Genomic DNA, 20,594 nt, shown 5'->3' with positions numbered 1-20,594 from the left:
TCCTTTCTTTCTCTTTTTAAAACAAAATAATTTACTTTATATATTATTTGTTTCTGTGTATATACACGTGTATGTGCACGTATGTGCATGTATGTCCTATAGCACATGTGTGGAAGTCAGAGGACAACTTTCAGGAGTCAGTTTTATCCTTCCACAGTGTGTTCTGGGTGTGTTGGGCTTGTGCAGCAAGTGCTTTTACCCGTGAGCCACCTTGCTGGTGCCTTTTTCTAGTTTTAATGGTCAACAATCCATACCACGTAGAGATATGAAGGGTTCTTTTTAGCACCCTCACTGGCTACAGTAGATCACAGCACTAGCAGTTCAAGAGTATTTTTTCTGTAGTTGATCTGAATACAGAAGGAGAATAGTGTGCATTTGCTTTCATCAAAACAGGCCTTCCTAGTGAGGTGTTAAGGTTAGGTGTGGACTTTTGCATGATTTTTCAAAAAGAGAAATAGGAAAAGAACTAGACATGCTAGAACTTGAGACAGAATTGTTTGACTTTTGAGACAGGTTCTCTCCATAACTCAGGCTGTTTTCAAGCTGCCTCTGCTTCCCAAGTGCTGGGATCACAGCAGTGCACCGCTATACCCGGTGTGTGTGGCCATGTGGCTCTGGGCAGATCCCAAGAGGCTGTGAAATCATGGGCCTCCAGCCCTTTTCCCCCATGGTTTGCTTCAGTGTGGACAGTGGGTGGAGAGATGAGCGCTGGGGTGAGGGCACAGCTCCGCCAAGGCAGGCATCTGCTCTGACTGCAGGTGGTGTCAGTTGTGAGAGTTGGCTTTTGTGTGGAGACATGTTTACTGTTTCTGTGTTTTCTTTTGACTACATCCTAAAACGACAAGACAGGGGCTTTTTTTTTTTTTTTTTTGCCTTTGGTGAACTCTTCCCCCCAGTTGGGGTTTTTTGTTTGTTTTGTTTTTTAATTGCCCAGTGCAGATAAGAACACTCACATTTCCCACAATATTTGTACTTCTGTGTCTGGCTTCTTTCAGCAGCACAGTGTCCTCAGGCTGTCTCTGATCTGCTATGTGGCACAGGTGCCTTTTTAAAATGCTGGAATAATCATGGAAGTTTTTTTAGTACAATAACAAAATATAATTTATACATTAAAAGGCATCATTGATAGTGCTGGCAGAGTATGGTGTATGGAACTAACACAAGTGTGGAAGGGGCTGAGCTAGATAGTGTGGATGGGGTTGGGGAGTGGTGCCACCTCCTGGAGAAAGAGAAGGTAGGAGGTGGAGGCCTATAGAGAGAAATGCCTCTGATCCAGAGGGCCCAAGGACATGGGCCAGACTGTGGGTTTTGATCCATAATATTTGGTTTCTGTATTTTGGTAGAGCAGGCTTTTTCTGTCCAGAAATGATAAAATTTTAAGCATTGTGAGAAACCAAGTTCTTGAACTAATTTTAGTGGTTAATCTTATTTTCTCAATGACTCTTCTCTGATGATGTCAAATGGAAATACAGATTTGTTTTGTACAGACTTAGTTTTTTGGGGGGAGGATTAATTTTTCTGTGTGTGAGTGTTTCGCCTGCATTTATGTATGTGTATCGTGTGTGCCTGGTGCCCATGAGGATCAGAGCGGGTGTTAGATAGAATTAACAGATTTTAAATGGATGACCAAAACCCTAGTGGTTATAATGTCTGTTAAACATGACAATATCTGTAAATAGCCTGGGTTTGCAGAACCATTGTGCATGCCACCTCGAGTGGTGAAGAACACACAGTCCCCACCAGCACCTGGCCTTGGTGCCTGCTGTTCTTTTTCATTGGCCATAACTTGGGGCTGGAGAGGTGGCTCAGCAGTTAGGAATACTTGCGGCTCTTAAAGAAGACTCAGGTTCAGTTCTCTACACCTTCATGGCAGCTGACAACTGTTTGTAACCCCAGTTCCAGGAGATCTGATGCCCTCTACTGGCCTCCACAGGCATTTGGCACATTATTGGCATGCAAATAGACATGCAGGCAAAATGCTTAGATACAGAAATTATAATAAAGCTTTTGTATTTGGGTTACAGTATTTTAAAAAGGGATTTGTCATCTATTTTGTGAGCTACCATATAGGTGCTGGGAAGTGCTCTTAACAACCAGGCCACCTTTTCAGCACCAAGTTATTGTCATTCTGTGTGCATGTGTGCGCACACAGTCTTCTTGCCTCTGTTTTCCTAGCACTGGGCTTAGAAACACAGGCTACTGTACTCAACCTTTTCTATTTTCTTTTAAACATGGGTTCTAAGGATCAAGCTCAGGTCCTCATGCTTGTACAGTAAGCACTCCACAAATTAAGCCCATCACCCAGCAATACTGTTTTTAATCCCTTATTATTATTATTATTATTATTATTATTATTAAAGACAAGGCCTCATGTAGCCCAGGTTGGCCTCAAACTCTATATTGCTGAGGATGGTCTTGAACTCCTGATCTCCTGCTTCCATCTCCTGAATGCTAGGTTGACAGGAGTATGTCACTGAACCTGGTTAAAATTAATTTTGTTTTAAAAGAAAAAGGGTATGTGGAGAGTTGGACCTTGTATAGTGATGTGTAGATCCCTACTGTACATGGCTGAGGGTCTTGGAGATTTTTGTGTGGCAGGGATGTGGTTTTGGAGTCTGCAGCTTTGGAATTTCCTGCCTAATGTTTATCTAAACTCCTAAATTAAATTTGCTTTGATAAGATTTTCTGTTGTTGGATCCTTTTGAGCAAAGAGAAGTTTTTTCTTTGAGTAAAATGATGTCAAGTTTTGTGAGTTTGTTCTCCTCAGTAGCTGGAGCAATGTGCCACCATAGGTCTGGACTGTTGAGTTTATGGTAAACATGAATATATAACTGGAATAAATAACAGAAGTAAGTGTATTCCCTCTGTGCTAAGAGGACACATGGAGTCAGGTATGGTGGCACATACCTTTAATCCCAGGAGGCAGAGGTAGGTGGATCTCTGAGTTGGAGTTCAGCCTAGTCTACAAAACAAGTTCCACAATAGCCAAGGCTGTTGAGAGGGGAAATGGGGGGCGGGGAGGACAGGGGCAGGGACAGGGATAGGGAGAGCACATAGGAGAACGAAGCAGCTTGGGGATCTTAAAAGCAAGTCTGTAACAGTTTGTTACATTTGAAATGAAAGCGGAAGCCAGATACTTGGGAGGCTACAGCAGAAGAGTTGTAAGTTCAAGGTCAGACTGGGATACCTAAGTGAGACCCTGTCTTTAAAAAAAAAAAAAATGACAAACTGTTTGCTGCTGAGAGATGGAGCAAGGCCAAATGATGCCATAGGATGTTGGCTTGAATGGGAATGAGGACGACTGCAGGTATTCCTCCCTCATCCCAGGCTGCAACGGCCCGCGGCGTGGGCACTTCTGCCTCCATGTCCTTTTGCTGCACCTTAATGAAGTGTGGTGTTTGTTGAATTTGAGCCTCGGACAGTATGATGCTGACAGTTGTCTGTCCCCATCCAGTCCCGAGCTCTTCCCTCTTTCTTGCCACTCTGAAATCCCATGAGCCCCTCCTGCTGCCATTGCAGGGGCGTGTTCATCCTCCTCTTGCCCTCTTTGCCTCTGTGTGCTGGAAGTATTGTACCCCCTGGGGGCCATCCTGTACCATCCCCAAACTCAAGCTATCTCTGCTCCCAAAGGGCTCTGGCAGCCTGCCTCCCCGATCTGGGTCTGTGCCCATCTTCTCTCTTTCCTTACTCTGGTTTTGCTCTGTGCCTAAGAAATGCTGCCTCTCCCCTCAGCCTCTTGGCTGTCTGCATAATGCATACGATTCTTGCCATCTGCAAGCAAGAGTCCCATCCTCCCTTTGCAATATTTGTCATTAATTTGCTTCTGAGTCTAACTTTACTGTTGTACTGCTTCCTTCAGTCCAGTTACCATGGCACAGAACCACTGTTGTCACCATGCCACAGTCTCCATTGACCTCTGTCTCACTACCCAGTGCCTTGATGGGTCAGCCTACTTGATCTGCCCGCACCAGTGTGTTAGCTGATTTTGCTTCTACCTCACTGACAATCTGGGTCTTTTGTTGGTGCTCCTACATTTCAGGCTGTCCGAGCCCTGACTGGGAGTTGCAGCCCCCTCTCTGACATTGCTGTCTGCATATCTTAAATATGGCATGTTCTTTCCTCTCCCTTCAGAGCATGCTCTCCCCTATCACTCCACTCTGTAGAGTCTGGAACCATCCTTGGACCAGAACCCCTGCCTCTTAACCCACAGCACCAGGGTCCACTGTGTCTCCCTCTCCCCAACCTTCTTTGTGCTCTTTAGAACCAGCTTCAAGGGCTTCTTTTAAAGCCCTTGAGGACTACAACATGTGCCATTACTATGTGAGCCTGTGCTTAGTCTCAGTGTTCTTGGTCTCCATAGCCCAGCTCCTGCTGCCAGGTCAAGAGTGGATCACCACGGCTACTGTTCCTGCAGGAGAATTGCTAATTTCTTCTGAGAGACATGAGTTAAAATGATTATGTGCTTCCCCCAGCCACTGAGGGTGGGGGTTGGGGAGCAGACACGTGGGAGGGACGCTCCCTGGCTCTCCATTGACCATTGCACTCTCTCAACCATCCCCTCGGTCTCCCTCTGGCTGCTCCTTTAGAGATAGCTCTTTCAACTGTTGACTGTCTTCACCACAGGCAAGCGTTTCTGGGCAAGCCTGATGGATCCAGAGTGGGTGACTGGTAGTCAGTTGAATCTGAGTGGCAAAAGTCTGATGTAGGTGTGATTTGAACACATGACCCCCTCCCTCCCCCCAGGGCTTCTCTGTGTAGCACTGGCTGCCCTGAAACTCACTCTGTAGACCAGGCTACTTGCCTGCCTGCCTTTGCCCAAGTGCTGGGATTAAAGGAGTGTACCACCAATGCCTGGCTCACATGACCAGCTTTTTAAAAGTAAAATTGTCCAACAACCATTCTCTATACTTTGAGTGTCTGTTTCATTCTCTATCATGTAGGCCATTGTGCATCCCCTTTCCTTTTAAGCAGCCCAGAGAAACAGCAGGTGCATTACTTCAGAGTAATTATTTCAAAGGCTTTGACTCCACTGAGAAACTGGCAGAAGCATGTGAACTCATGGTTTATACTCACACTCAGTAGACAGTGTGAGGAGTGCCCTGGGGCAGCACTGGGGATGGCCATGTGGATCTCTGGGTGCTCTCCTCACCTCTGCAAAAGGTTTGATCTTGTGAAAAAGTTTTTTTTGGTTTTTTGAGACAGGGTTTCTCTGTGTAGTTTTGGTGCCTGTCCTGAATCTCGCTCTGTAGACCAGTTGGCCTCGAACTCACAGAGATCCTTCTGGCCCTGCTTCCCAAGTGCTGGAATAAAGGCATGCGCCACCACTGCCTGGCTGAAAAATCAGCTTTTAAGGTTTGGTTTTGAGCTCACTTTCTGCCTAAAAGGACTGGCCATGAAATGCCCCACAGAGAGGTCAGGCCAGGGAGTAGCCTTCTAGGGCTTTTTCTTTTCTGTCACCAGTCGTCCTGAGTCACATGTCTTAGTCACTAAAAATGCCTTTACCTGCTCCTTCCTGATCTTCTGAGGTTGCTGAGGAGGCGGGCTTGGATTGCACTGTGCCCACTGGCCATGACTGGGACACAGAGAAAGGGAAGGCTGGAGGGCTGGGTGAGGGTCTGGGTTACCAGGGAAGCCTGGAGATAGGCCAGTCAACCCCCCTTTCCCTGGAGGATCTTCCTGTGTGTTCCAGTGGGTGGGGACAGTAAATACTCTTGGGGTCTTTTCTCCGAAATTTCTGTTTGCTCATGAGTTCATTCAGTCTCTCTGTGCGTGTTGCCCTCTAGGAGTTTGCTGCGCTCACAAAGGAACTCAACGTGTGTCGGGAGCAGCTTCTGGAGAGGGAGGAGGAAATCGCTGAGCTGAAGGCAGAGAGGAACAACACCAGGGTCAGTCCCTTTTGCTTTTCCTACTCTGCAGAGTGGGCCATCAGCCTGTCAGCACCGCGGGACCTTAGCAGGTTTTAAGCCAGCCTTGGGGGTGCTCTGCTTGTGTTGAGTTGAAGCCAGCTTCCCTTGCTGTGGGTGGAGTCTTACCTGTGAGGCAAGCACTTTATTGCCTGCTGGGCTCTGTTGCAGCTGCTCTTGGAGCACCTAGAGTGCCTTGTCTCCAGGCACGAGCGCTCTCTGCGGATGACAGTGGTGAAGAGGCAGGCGCAGTCACCTGCAGGCGTCTCCAGCGAGGTGGAGGTGCTGAAGGCCCTCAAGTCGCTGTTTGAGCACCACAAGGCGCTGGATGAGAAGGTACGTCACCACACCGACAGCGCATGCATGCCCTGTCACGGGGCTTCATGCACACTGGTCACTGTTTTATAACCTCTGGATGGAGCTCCTGTGAAAAGCTTTTCTGTGGTAGAAAGCACTGGCCTATGTGGCTGATGAGCATCCTTGCCTCAAATGTCTTTAAAACTGTAAAATGTTTCTATCAATGTGCTCATAAGAATTTGGGCCTAGTATGATTACCAGCGCCTATAATTCTAGCACTTGAGAGGCCACAAGGGTTGCTGAGAGTTCAAGGCTGGTCTTGGCTGCATAGATAGTTCTAGGCCAGCTAGGACTATGCAGCAAAGAGTCTATCTCAACCTTCTCCTCTCTATCAAAAAAGCAAATAATAATAACTCAGTGGTCTGATTTATTTAGGAACAAGATTTTGCCAAATTTAAAACACATACACCTGTGGTCCCTGTGCTTAGGAGACTGAGGCAGCAGGGGTTCACAAGTTCTAGTCAGCTTTGCTCAAAACAAAACCACTGGGAAGTTCTTGGTGGCAGTAGAAAGCCAGTCTGTTGTATTCCACTAATGCTGTGTTGCATTGGGCATGCAGCAGGAGTCCAAGTGCATACTCAGCCCTTTACTTGCAGGTACGAGAGCGACTCCGAGTAGCCTTGGAGAGGTGCAGCTTGTTAGAGGAGGAGCTGGGTGCTACCCACAAAGAGGTGAGCTTGGGCTATTGTCATGGGGTTGGAACTGAAAGGGTTTGATTATTGTTGCGTAATTTAGAAATGAGACAGTAATACAGACACAAGTTACTTTATCCCCCCTGAGCTGAGGACCGAACCCAGGGCCTTGCATAGAGTTCCTTCCTAGGTGTAGATCAACCTGCTAGGGTCACTGGACTCAGTCTCAGCCCTCAGTCCCTTCCAAGTGCCTCTGTCCACAGATAACAAATGGTGTCTAGAACTCTGCTGGAGCTGGGCTGCACAACAGCTACAGCCACTTGTCTCACAGAGCCACTGGCCACCCTTGCTCATTTTTCTGACATAAAACTTCATGCTAGTGTGTTCAAATTTTCTGTTTTAGCTAATGATTCTTAAAGAACAGAATAATCAGAAGAAAACACTAACAGATGGAATGCTTGACAGAAACCATGAACAGGAAAACACACCAAGCACCAACGGCAAGGCAAGTCCTTGGCTTATTTTGTGGGGTCTCTGGTTTTGTTTTGCCATGTGGGGCTGTTGGGGAACAGTGGCGAGGTCTGTGTCCTCTGAGGAGCACACAAGTTCCTCTGAGGGTCCCTGTTTTTCTGGAGGTATGCCAAACAGGGTGCCATAAGGCTGTGCTTTTCAGAGATCTTCTGACGGCTCCTTGAGCCATGAGGATCTTGCCAAAGTGCTGGAGCTGCAGGAAGTCATAGACAGGCAGGCGAGAGAGCAGAGCCAGATGAAGGAGCGCCTGGCCTCCCTGTCCAGTCACGCAGCAGAGCTGGAGGAGGATCTGGACACAGCTAGAAAAGACCTCATCAAGTCTGAAGAGATGAACACGAAACTGCAGCGAGATGTCCGCGAAGTGAGTGTGGGCTGCACTTGGCTTCCTGTTCCCTTTGTCCTTTGCTCTCACTTACAGGGACTTTTGGTCTACAGATCGTGTGCCCTTCCCACCTGCACTGCTCTCACGTGGAGATCACATGTCTCCATGGCCGCTGTGGTGTGCTCTGGCTTGTGTTCCATTCCTTCTGACTGCCCACAGAGCCCACAGACGTGTCAGTTATGCTTGTGTAGGCCTGAGAGGGAGTGTGGCAGCCCTCTTCCTTTGTTTCAGATGGCGTGGGTTGCTACACTTGGTCATCAGGGTCTTTATGGAAATATGTAGTTATATATACACCTCACAACCATTTTTCCTTGGTAACTGTTTACAAGACCCTCATTCATCATTAGAAAAGAAATGAAAGCCGCCTGCTTTCTTGTAAAGCTCTTTCTGTTCCAGCTGAACCTGACTGTTACCTTTTGTTACCTTTAGCATATGTGAGACCAGGGAGCTTTAGTTGTGGAGATGAATGTGATTTGTTGTAAGAATTCAGACTAAAGGAAGCGCTGTATGTATTAGAGAGCCTACTGGGCTGTGCTTTTCTTGGGCCTCAGGGGATTAGTTACGTGGCAGAAAACTGTGATATTCTTTTAAGACTTGCTTCTTCAAAAAAATATATTCAAGATTGCCAACAGTCACTTAGAAAATATGGAAAGAGCTAAAAACTGAATTTGGGGATGGAAAACAAATATCAAACGTGCCTGAAGTTCTGGTCCTGGTCTTGATGTTTGGGCTTTGTAGCATTGGCTTTGCTGCTGACTTTCGTTTCATTTGTCAACATGCTTGCTTCTTCGGTTCTTACCTGAGACATTGAAGCAATTCTGCCTGTGTGCTGTGTGAGCCTGGTTGTTGCTTGGGCAGACACGGGCTACACCTTCACTACGGGTGCCTTCAGATTCTTGGAAACTCAAGTGTCATATGGAGTGTTTTATTAATATTGTGTAGTCAAACACACACTTGGTGACATGAGCAGATTGACCAGGCAAAGCTCATCATGGGGTGAATGTGCTTAAAGTACGTCCATTTGACTCAGTTTGAAAAACTGACAGTTACTTTGGAGGAACAGCAGTTTCACGCTTGATGTGTGTTTGGTCTTTTGGTCTCTTGAGTGTTCTGATGAGTCCTGCATTTCTCACCCCCATTTCCCTCTGGAATCTACAACACAGGCCATGGCCCAGAAGGAGGATATGGAGGAGAGAATCACCACCCTTGAGAAACGCTACCTCGCAGCACAGCGTGAAGCCACGTCTGTGCATGACCTCAATGACAAACTTGAAAATGAAATTGCAAATAAAGACTCCATGCACCGACAGGTACTGGGCTCTGTGGGCTCCTTTTGAGCTGTAATTATTCCTAGCTTTGAAGTTGAAGATCTCACCTGTAAGATGCATGTTAGAAATCAAATCCAAATGTCACTTTTCTTGTGTATTACTACTTACCAGTTTATAGAACCTTGATTCTTCTGTTTCCTTCTTTCCTTTTTTTGGTGTGAGTGTGCATCTGTGCCTGTGCATGTTCATGTGTGTGCATGAACATATGCACCTGAATGTGTATGTGTGTGCATGCCGAGGCCAGAGGTCAAAGTCGGTGTCTTTTTCTCTTCTGCACTCCACCTTAATTTTTTTTTTTTTTTTTAAATTATGTGTACTTGTGTGTGGGTATGTGCCTATAGAGTTCAGAAGAAGGGATGGGATCCTCTGTAGCTGAAGTTACAGGTGGTTGTAAACCAGTTAATGTGGGTTCTGGGAATCAAACTTGGGTCCTCTGGAAGAACAGCAAATGCTCTTACCCCCTGAGCTATTTCTGTAGCCTGTCCACTGTAAGATTTTGAGATAGAGTCTCTCACAGAATGTGGAGCTCACATACTGTCTAGACTGGCAGGCAGTGAGTACCGAGGTTTCTGTTGTATCTGCACCCCCAGTGCTGGGATTACAAGCATGTGTTTCTGTTTTTATGAATGTTGGTGCTGGGACTTGAACTCAGGTTCTCACGCTTGCACAGCTGCTAGTCTGCCCACTGAGCTGTCTTCCCAGCCCTTTCTTCAGTCTCATTGGAAGCCAATTGCTTCTTAGTCCTTTCACTAAGTAAGTAGTGGTAAAGAACTTGCTGGTGCCGGGCTGCGGTGGCGCATGCCTTTAATCCCAGCACTCGGGAGGCAGAGCCAGGCAGATCTCTGTGAGTTCGAGGCCAGCCTGGTCTACAGAGTGAGTTCCAGGAAAGGCGCAAAGCTACAGCACCAAAAGTCAGGTTATAGGAGCTGGCAGATACCCTGTTCCTCAGGATATGGTCTGAGGTTATTGAGACTTAACTAGAAAAACCCAGCTGGACTGCTTGAAAGTATTTTATAAAGGGCAAAGGGTGTTGCTTAACCAAAAATAAATTAAGCAGCTGTGAAAACTGCTGCCATGACGTCGTAGCACTCAGGCCCTATGGTGGGCCTGAGGTGTGTGTTCACACACAGAGCAGGGGATGGTGCCCACAGGCAGTAGCCTCCATGGTCTCACTCACCTGCTTGCACTCTTCCACTTGCACTGACTTAGACTTTGTGCAGTGAGTCTCACATCTAAGCATTTACAGAGCAGCCCAAGCATCTTACTACGGGCTGTGCTTTCAGGCAGCACTCTGGGCAAGGACTCCTTATCTGTCAGAATGAGCAACTCTAGCCGAGTAACTCACATTCCTTAGTGTATAGGAACCTGTATTGGTTTTGGCTTTTTGTTTGTTTGTTTTTGAGACAGGGTTCCTCTGTGTAGACTTGGCTGACCTGGAATTTGCTCTGTAGACCAGCCTGGCCTTGAACTCAGAGATCCACCCACTTCTGCCTCCTGAGTGCTGGAATTAAAGGCATGTGCCACTACCCCACCAGTTTTTGTTTGTTTTTACTGTTTTTTTTTTTTTTTTAAAGATTTATTTATTTATTTATTTTATATGTGTAGGTGTCCTATCTTCATGTACACCTTTATGCCAGATGAGGGCATCAGATCCCACTATAGATGGTTGTGAGCCATGATGTGGTAGCTGGGAATTGAACTCAGGACCTCTGGAAGAGCTGCCAGTGCTCATAACAGCTGAGCCATATCTCTAGCCTCTTTTTTTTTTTTTTTTTTTTTAAAGCAAATAAAAGCTTTGAAGCCAGTAGATGCTTTGTCAGGTGTCTGAAGCAGCAGCCTGACCTCTTGATGTTGTACCCTTTCTAGACGGAAGACAAGAACCGCCAGTTGCAAGAGCGTTTGGAGTTGGCAGAGCAGAAGCTGCAGCAGACCATACGCAAGGCGGAGACCCTGCCGGAGGTGGAGGCTGAGCTGGCTCAGAGGGTGGCTGCACTCTCCAAGGTGCGCTTGGCCCGTGTGGAGTCATATGTCAGGCCTTGATGTCCTAGTCAGTGCATCAGCATCTGTGGAGTGTCCATGCTATTGTGTGATGGGAGTGCTGTTTCTGTGTAGCTCAAGACCCTTATTCCCCATCAGTCCCCAAACCTGTCAGGTAGAAGCTGCTGTCTTTGGTGTTAGGGTCCAAGAGTCACAGCTACTTGGTTTATTTCTCTCACCAACTTGAAGAAAGGCTGTAGCTTCTCTTAGAAAAGGAAAATGACATTTGTCTTTTAAGACAGTCACACAGTTTTTAGTAGTTTTCTTTTGATGTTACTTTAAAATGTTTATGTGCTCATTGAAATGGAGTCTCACTATCTACCCATGCTGGCCCTAAACTCCTGCCTCCAGTTACCCTCCTGTCTCAGCCAGCAGAATAGCTGGGACTTCAGGTTTATACCACAGTGCTTAAAATAATTTTTTAATATAATGCTCTTGTTTTCTACTACCATTGTTGAGGTGTATGTCCTCTGGGTCCTCACCATCCACATCAGGGTAGTCAGGAATCAGGAGCTTCGAGAGTGATGGGTGGGTGTCCTGTTTGTGAGGCACAGCAGCATGAAGAGAGGCTGTGGGTGTATCCCCAGCATGAGTCCTGTTTCCCAGACTTGGGCTTAATTGCTGGGGAGGGATGGGGGAGGGGCCCAGATGGAGACAGCATCATGTTGGTGAGGGAAACTTAGGGTGGGCCCTGTTCCACTCTTGCACCTCGGTCTGGACACTGGAGTCCTTGTCAGCTATAACAGAACCTTGCTTTTGTCCTCCCTGGTCCCCTCCTAAAGTCTCGGTTTCTTTTCTCCCTGCTGTCCTTCCTGTCCTGTTGCTTTGTAGTCTGGTCCTTTGTCTTCTGGGAGTTCTGCTGCTAAGGAAGCTAAACTGTTGGAGCTTACTTCCAAGCTTAGGAAGGTAGAACTGTGCCCTGTGCTTATGCTTGCTGCTTCCTGCCCCCCCATGCTGACCACAGAGGCATACTCAGCAGATGGGTTGTCCAAGGCAGGCCAGTGGGGGACACACACAGAATGGCAGTCACTAGCACCTGCCACACTTCAGGTCAACATGAGAGGATTAATCACCTCACAGTATAGACATTGAAGCCACAGAGGAGGTGCTGATGTATATGAGGAAGTGTTGTCCCTTTGCCAGGCTTGACATGGTCCACACAGCATGTGGTGCTTGCTGCTGCTACAGTAGTATGTAGCTGGTGTAAATGAAATGAGCAGAGGATCAAATTCTGTCATCTTTGCTGGCAGGCCGAGGAGAGACATGGCAACATTGAAGAGAGGCTGCGGCAGATGGAGGCACAGCTGGAGGAGAAGAATCAGGAGCTGCAGCGGGTATGGATGGGGCTGAACCTGGCTTCCAGGTGGGACACAGGCCACTGCGGGCTCGGGCTTCTCTGTCCCTCTGGTTCTTGTCCTGTGGACCTGTGCTCTGGTCCTTTTGGACTGCACCAGTGTGTTTGTTACCCACTGGCAGCAGAGGTGTCATGGACACTACTTCAGGCAGTCAGGCTTCTTGAGTCCACAAGGCTTCTTTTTTTTCTATCCCCTCAAGGGAACTGCTGGGTCTCCCTAGAGTAGTGATTTTCAACCTCCCTGATGCTGCCACCCTTTAATACAGTTCCTCATGTTGTAGTGACCTCAACCATAAAATTATTTCATTGCTACTTTATAACTGTAACTTTGCTGCTGTTATGAATCATAGTGTAAATATCTGCTATGCAGGATGGTCTTAGGCAACCCTTGTGGAGGAGGTATTAACCCATGGGCTGAGAAACACTTCCCTAGAGCTTGAACCTAAAACTCAAGGCCTGTCTCCTTAGGTTACTGGCCTTGCTCAACATGAAGTTCTGAAATCCCATGTTCAGGCCAGAGCATTGACCCTGACCCTGTCCTCAGGGTCCTGAATTGTCACTCAGGATATGATGGTGTTAGAGCAGGAGCACTGATGCTCACCTGCCTTAGTGAGCAGCCGGGAGAGTGCTGTTTCAGCTGGGTCAGAGGGCTTGTCTTGGGAGAGGCAGGCAGGATACAGAGCACCAGCCCTATCTGCTACTGCTATGGCGGAAGGCAGCATGTGTGTGTGACTGGAACCCCCTTTTTTTTTTTTTTGGAGCTGAGGTTTGAACCCAAGGCCTTGCGCTTGCTAGGCAAGTGCTCTACCACTGAGCTAAATCCCCAACCCATGAGTGTGGAACCTTTGCACAGCGCGGCAGCCAGTGTTTTCCATCAATTTAAGACTGCAGAGAACTAGGAGAACTTCTGGGAAATGATGATTTTTAAGCTCCTGTGTAAGGTCTTAGGCAACATAGGCTTAGGCACATCGTCACAGAGCCTGTGAGGCTTATACACAGTGTCACTGAGCTCTGAATAGACAATCATGTTTGCACTTGAACTTCCAGCTGTTTGGCTTTGAGAGTGTTCAGGTATGGATGGAAACAGGCACATTCTTCAGTGAAGGGCTGTCAGGTGCATGCCTGGAAAGCCTCCTCACATGTGGTAGCTGTTTTCTGTTGGACACAAAGCTGAGGGTCTTAGGAGACTCTGCCACCTATGCGTTCCCCATGAAGGATTGCTGGGCCTGGTGCAGCCCTTCCTTAGGGTTTCAGTCCTGTTTGGGTGCTGGGGCTTGAGTGAGGTATGCTTGGGTGGGTGCTGAGCAGGCCTAGCTCTAGCCTTGAGTTAGTACATTGTAAGTTACTACATTGTCATTTGTAGTTTTGAGTGTAGGCAGAGATGCCCTGCATCTCTACTGACTAAAGATCAGCTTGTTCAGCTTTTACTTTGTAGATTTAATTCTATTCCCCTTGAAGCCACACCCAAGCTTTTATTCACATCCAGAGACATTATTGGGCTACTATGCAAATGGACCGATCCCCTCCAATTTCTTCTGTCCTTTCATGGTACTCTGCTCAGTGCAATCCAGAGCTAGAGACAGGTGACATTCTTGAGATGTTCATTAGTCTCTTCTAGTTCACAGCCTCACCAAGATTGTCTTGAGTTTCTTGTGTCCCAGTTGGTACCTGAAAGTCCCCTGTGAATGAGAGGAGGGGAGCATAGCCTCTGGTAACCATTGGTCCTGGTGCTTCTGCAGAGCTAGACATGAGCCTGAAATTGGAAACTTCCCCTCCTGTTTTAGGCAAGGCAGAGAGAAAAGATGAACGAGGAACATAATAAGCGCCTATCTGACACTGTGGACAAGCTGCTCTCGGAGTCCAATGAGAGGCTGCAACTGCACCTGAAGGAGAGGATGGCAGCGCTGGAGGACAAGGTGGGCAGATGAGCTGCTGTGCTCCCAGGGAGAATGGCTTGGAGACATGCTCTCCTGCAGACAGGGAAAGACATTAGCTGCTGTCTGTCATCTGCTAGTTCGTGACTAGCTGTTTCCCCCCACTTGAGTGCTGTGTGTGTGTCCGTCCACCCCTTAAATTCACTTCTTTTATGTGTGCTGGTGTTTGTCTGCGTGTACACTGCTTGCACGACTGGTGCCCAAGGAGGTCAGAAGGGCCTCTGATCCCCTGGGACTGGAGTTATCGTTAGTCGCCATGTGGAGCTGGAAATCAAACCAGGGCCCTCTGGAACAATAACCAGTATCCAAGTCTTGATTACCAGTCTTAACCTGTAGGATGGAGAAGGCCAGTGGCTTCCACAGAGGGCCAGGTGGAAATAAAATACATCTGGCTTTCAGTGCTAGCTTAATCATGTCATTTTGTTCCTACCACTCCACACAAGTAGCTATAGTCAGAACATGTGTGAATAGTGTGCTTTGTTCTAGTACTATTGTACATAAGCTGTGTGGGGTGCACACCCTGATCCCTGCACTCAGACTGAGGCAAGAATCTTGAATTTGGGACCAGCCTGGACTACATAGTGAGTGTCTTAGGGTTACTGATGCTATGATGAAACACCATCACCAATACAACTTGGGGAGGAAAGGGTTTATTTGGCTTATGTTTCCACATCACTGTTCATCACTGAAGGCGGTCAGGACAGGAACTCAAGCAGGGCAGGAACCGTTCAGGAGGTAGGAGCAGATGCAGAGACCATAAAAGAGTGCTGCTTTCTGGCTTGTCCCCCATGGTTTGCTGAGCCTGCTTTCTTATCGAAACCTGTTGAAGATTATGTCACCTTAAAGTAAACGCAGCCTGTTCTCTGTTGTGTTGTTTCACAGTCTTATCAAAATAAGCTAAAATATATTTCAAAGCAATAAGTCATTACTGTAAGAACAAGAACAACGATTGCTAGAAGAAGAAATCTATTAAATGATGTACAGGATTAAATGAAGCTAAGGTATATCTATAATGCTTTCTTCCCATAAGTATCCATTCCAGTCCTATCAGGTAACCTTTTTGAGAAAGTTTTTTTTAATTTCTTGTTGTAAATCATAATCATTTGAGAAAAATTAGGGTGACCCATCAAATGCATCTTAACCTTTTCCCAGTTGTATTAGTTAGGGTTTCTATTGCTGTGAGGAGACTTACAGTTTCAGAGGTTCAGTCAATTATGATTATGAAGGGGACCGTGCTGGCATGCTGGCAGACATGGTGCTAGAGCTGAGAGTCCTTACATCTTGACTCAGAGTCAACAGGAAGTCAACTGATTGTTACACTGAGGGAAGCTTGAGAAAGACCTCAAACCTGCCCCCATAGTGGCACACTTCACACAGAAGGTGTGGCCCAGATTAAAGGTGCATCATCCAGCCTCTTCCAACAGCTCGCTTATAGTTTCAGAGGTTCAGTCCATTATTGTCATGGCGGGAAGCATGGTAGCATACAGGCAGACATGGTACTGGTTACATTTTGATCAAAAGGCAACAGCAAGTGGACTGTGACACTAAGTGAAGCTTAAGCAAAAGAGTGGTCAAAACCTACCCCCATAGTGACACACTTCCTTCAAAAAGGCCACATCTCCCAGTAATGCCACCCCCTATGAGCATAAAGTTGGAATAGAATAGAATGTACCTTTCCAATCACATTTTATTTGTTTCCTCAACATTTCTAACAGATCTCCCATTAGTATTACATATAGTTTGTCTCATATCAGCTATTTCATTAACTAGCTCACTATTTTATTTTGTGGAGTCCAAAGTTTTGTAGAGTACTTATGCCAGACTCTTAACAAACTCAGCAGTTTGAATTTCTTTTTTTTAATAAATTATTTTATTTATTTATTTATTTATTTATTTATTCATTCATTCATTCATTCATTCATTCATTCATTCATTCATTTATTATGTATACAGCATGTATGACTACAGGCCAGAAGAGGGCGCCAGTTCTCATTACAGATGGTTGTGAGCCACCATGTGGTTGCTGGGACTTGAACTCAGGACCTCTGGAAGAGCAGTCAGTGCTCTTGACCTCTGAGCCATCTCTCCAGCCCCAGTTTGAATTTCTTTATGACACACTAGTCCAGCTGTAGCAGCTACAGTAGTTAATGCAGTAATTCCCATAACTGTATCAGTAATCAATCCAGTCATCCTAACAAGCTCTTCTTAATACTCTTTCAGTGAGCTTCTGTGCTAGACTCATCACAGGTGAGTCTTGCCATGGCCTTGACAGCTTCATTGGTATCCAGACAGTGCTGGCCTTGCTCTAAGAATGTATAAACTTTCAGAGGTGGCATTTTAGAGACATACTAGAATTAACACGGGTATGAAGAGTGCAGTGTCAGCTGATGTTCGTTTATTATTCGTTATGCATTCAAAGTTTGGAGTAATGTCTAAAGTTTGTCTTTGTGCTGTATAAAACAATAGAGGAGGGGCTCTTGTGAGCCTCTTTGAACTCTCTTCTTTTTGTCAGTCCGACCTATCAGACCAAAGGAAAGCATAAAACTAGAGAGCAAAGAGAATCTACTAAATTAACAATAGTCATCAATATTTAAAGATTTAAACTTAAGGATTGTAATCTATGATTGGTATCTTTACATTTTTAGGACAATTTTAATTATAAACTTAAGACTTTCCTACTAGATAACAGGATATTTAGAAGTATCTGAGATAATCATAGAAAATTCTGAAGTAGAAAACAATTGGATTTTTCCATTCAAGCATGCAAGTACCTATTCAGTTGATACTGTACATGAAAAAAAAATTGTGAGCAATTTCAAAGCAAAACAGTTCCATGGAGAAGAACTTGTTGAAAGGATAAACCTTGAAAACATAGAGAAGGCCAAAGCTTGTCCCTGTAAATGAATTAAATTTGTACTTGGCATAACTGCACATTGAAAAAAATCTGATCTTTTATAAGGTGATTAATTTGCATGTCTTAATTGTCTTTTAACAGTTTATGACAAGTTAGTAGCTTTTTTTTTTTTTTTTTTTTTTTTTTTTAAAGCTGAGGATTGAACCCAGGGCCTTGTGCTTGCTAGTTAAGCGCTCTACCACTGAGCTAAATCCCCAACCCAATGTTAGTAACTTTTATAAGATTAGGATTTTACAATTTTAGACATACATCTCTAAGTTCATTTTTTAAAAGATTTATTTATTTATTATGTACACAAAAGAGGGCACCAGATCTCATTACAGATGGTTGTGAGCCACCATGTGGGTGCTGGGAATTGAACTCAGGACCTTTGGAAGAGCAGTCAGTGCTCTTAACCTCTGAGCCATCTCTCCAGCCCATGAAACTTAATTTTATGTTTCTTAAGTGGCCAGTGAATGCCCAAATCCAAAGTCACTGTAGACCACTTGCAAGAGGTTCTGAAACAAATTTGAAAGTCAAGTATGAGGTTCATACCTGTCATCCCAGATGCTGAGGCAGGAAGATTGCTGCAAGGTTCAGGCTAGTTTGGTCTACAGAATAAGACTTTCTTAAAAAAACAAAACAAAAAAAACAAAACAAAAAAAACCCAAAACAAAACAAAAGAACTTAAATAAATAAATAAACAAACAAACAGTATCAGCAAAAGCCCTTGTACTATGAATGTGACAGGCATACTCTAAGACTGGTTAGTGAAGAAGTAAATTGTACACAGATAGACACGCCAGCATCTGACCTCACTCGTGGTTGGCATTGGTTGAGTGAGCTGTGGCCTTGCTCTTGGTGCCTCCCATGGCCAGGCCCTTCTTTCAAGGCTGCTCTCTGGTTTAAGCAAGTGCAGCTATTATGTTCTGTGTACCATTTTAAAGAACCAACCCTGAAGGACATTCTCTTCTTCAGAATTCTCTGCTGCGGGAAGTTGAAAATGCAAAGAAGCAACTGGAAGAGACGCAGCATGATAAGGTACTTCACTCTCCACTCAGTCAGAAGTCCCAGAAGAGCTGACGTGAGTTATTGCAGTGACGGTGACCGCAGGTGTTTGGAAGGATTGAGGCAAACCCTCCTGGTAGCTCTCTTAGTCCTCACAGTTTGCAGCCCCTCAGCAAACATGCTGAGCACTTCGTGTACATGGGCTACAACCCTGGGTCCTTGGGGAGTTGGGGGTCTAACATTAGCATGGGTCTCTTGTAAGAGACAGGGCCAGCAGGGATCTGCTAGGTGGGAGGGAGTGGGAGACAAAAAGGCCTGGCAGACTGTGGGTTAGGAAGGGTGAGTCCTTTATACAGTTAGTACAGTTTCTGTTTCAGCTTTTGTCCTTTCTAACTCTCCTATAACCAGGAACACTGCTTTTCATTCATTAGGACATCTATGGATTTGGAGAATGAGTTCTGCTTGCTCTAGGACTCAGGAAGTGTTCTCAGAATTGAAATGCACCTTACAGGTGCCCAGTCCTTATGAGAGAGCTCTCATAGAAGCTATTTACTGTTTTCTAGGACCAACTTGTCCTGAATATTGAAGCCCTGAGGGCCGAGTTGGACCAGATGAGACTGAGAGGCCCTTCACTTCATCACGGGTATGGTGGTCACAGATGGGCGAGTTTTCAGCCCTGTGCGTGCACAAGGGCTTGTTGCTGCCTCTGTGGGCAGCACAATGGAGCTTGAGAAGGTGGGAGGAAGTCCCTTGGTGTTTGGATATGCTGACTGGGGTGTCCATTGGAGGGGTCAGGGTAGAAAACATAATTAGAACAGAAGGACAGGCCTCAAAGAGAAGTCACACTGCAGCTGTTCAGAATCCATATTGCTCATGGATTTGGTGCTGCATTTGTGACTGTCTTGTGAAAGGACACCGTGTTGCTGCTGTGGGGTGACTCAGCTCCTGACAAGGCCACAGCACTTAGTGCATAGCCCTAAAGCACTCTTGTCCTTTCTTGCAGACACAGTTCTTGTTGGGTCTTACTCTTTTGGGTTCATTTCTTATGAGAGTTGATCTTCAGTAAACGTTACTGAGGTGGTCACCTGGTGACCTCTGCACTTAGAGTTTGGGATGTTGTACAAGCTAGGCTTCCTGCAGCCTCTTTACCTGGCCTACTTCACACGAGGAGAGGTACCCGTACAGAACCAGGACCCTCACTGTAAAGCCAGAGGGAGAGGGGGCCACTGCACTGGAAGAAAAGGCCATGGGGACAGAGTAGTCATGGCTGCAGGGATGGAGAGAGACAAGTGCCAGTACTGTGGCAGCAGCAGACCTGCTGCTGATGGGAGCTAGTAAGCAGCACTAGAAGAGACTTGCTCTCTTTATTTAGACAAATGTATTTTATTTTTAATCATGTATGCAGTGCAGTCCAGTGCACACAGAGGCCAGAAGAAGACATTGGATCTGGAGCTGGAGTTTCAGGCAGTTTTGAGTACCTGACATGGGTGCTGGGGACTGAACTTCTGGAAGAGCAGTACTTGTTCTTAACTGCTGAGTCATCTTTCTTTTATTGAAACAGGGTCTCCCTTTGTGGTTCAGACTGGCCTCAAATTCATGATTCCCCCACCTTTCCCAAGTACCAGGATTCAAGTGTGTGCCATCACAGCTGGCTGATGTGTGACCTCATTTGACAAGGGGTTTTACGTGTGAGAGGAAGGAAAGGAGTTGAAGGGGCTTAATGTGGAGGAAAGTGTGCCCATGTCTGGGCAGCCTGCAGAGCAGAGTGCCGCAGTTCAGGAGACAGGAGAGCAGTGTGGCTCTGGGAGCTCACTGTCTTTTCCCATGCCCTTGAGACATTGGGCAGAACAGAGAGGAGCTGGCTTGTTTGCAGGGGGCCTGCCCTGGGTAGGAGGACTTCGGGCACAGAGCAGCTGGTGGGGACCATTGGCTAGCTTCACAGGACTCGGCAGTGAGGGAAGTCATACTGCTGTGGTCTGCTCCACTGAGTGGAGAGAGGCGAGGAGTGGACTTATGGAGCTAAGCTTGAAAACACCATGAAGAATAGGAGGGCTGACAGCTTTGAGATCCCAGAGCTGCCTGCAGGTAACACAGAGCTGTGCTCCTCTCCTCAGCTTGGCACTCTGACTGGACATGTTCCCGAGGACAGCAGGTTCCCGAGGAACAAGAGGTGGGAAGGAGGAGGGAAATGGAGTTAGAAAGGAAGCCATGAGTCTCATGTCTTTAAAACAGGGA

At 46.3% G+C, this 20,594-nt stretch overlaps 1 protein-coding gene across 1 annotated transcript in view; it reads left to right on the top strand.

The window, feature by feature from the left end:
- The window catches only part of Ppfia1 (PTPRF interacting protein alpha 1), an 81,573-nt gene that overhangs the window by 29,945 nt on the left and 31,034 nt on the right, over positions 1 to 20,594 (top strand). Inside the window, exons 3-14 of the mRNA XM_036200139.1 lie at positions 5,784 to 5,885; positions 6,075 to 6,239; positions 6,857 to 6,931; positions 7,296 to 7,397; positions 7,566 to 7,784; positions 8,969 to 9,115; positions 11,000 to 11,134; positions 12,002 to 12,076; positions 12,421 to 12,504; positions 14,309 to 14,440; positions 18,330 to 18,392; positions 18,923 to 19,002. Coding sequence (XP_036056032.1) covers positions 5,784 to 5,885; positions 6,075 to 6,239; positions 6,857 to 6,931; positions 7,296 to 7,397; positions 7,566 to 7,784; positions 8,969 to 9,115; positions 11,000 to 11,134; positions 12,002 to 12,076; positions 12,421 to 12,504; positions 14,309 to 14,440; positions 18,330 to 18,392; positions 18,923 to 19,002 — 1,379 coding nt within the window. The remainder of the gene's footprint in view (positions 1 to 5,783; positions 5,886 to 6,074; positions 6,240 to 6,856; positions 6,932 to 7,295; positions 7,398 to 7,565; positions 7,785 to 8,968; positions 9,116 to 10,999; positions 11,135 to 12,001; positions 12,077 to 12,420; positions 12,505 to 14,308; positions 14,441 to 18,329; positions 18,393 to 18,922; positions 19,003 to 20,594) is intronic.

This window comes from Onychomys torridus, chromosome 1 (assembly GCF_903995425.1).
Source record: "Onychomys torridus chromosome 1, mOncTor1.1, whole genome shotgun sequence".
Classification (NCBI taxonomy): domain Eukaryota; kingdom Metazoa; phylum Chordata; class Mammalia; order Rodentia; family Cricetidae; genus Onychomys; species Onychomys torridus.
The sequence above is the reverse complement of the archived record's forward strand: the minus strand, read 5'-3'. Positions and strand labels throughout refer to the sequence as shown.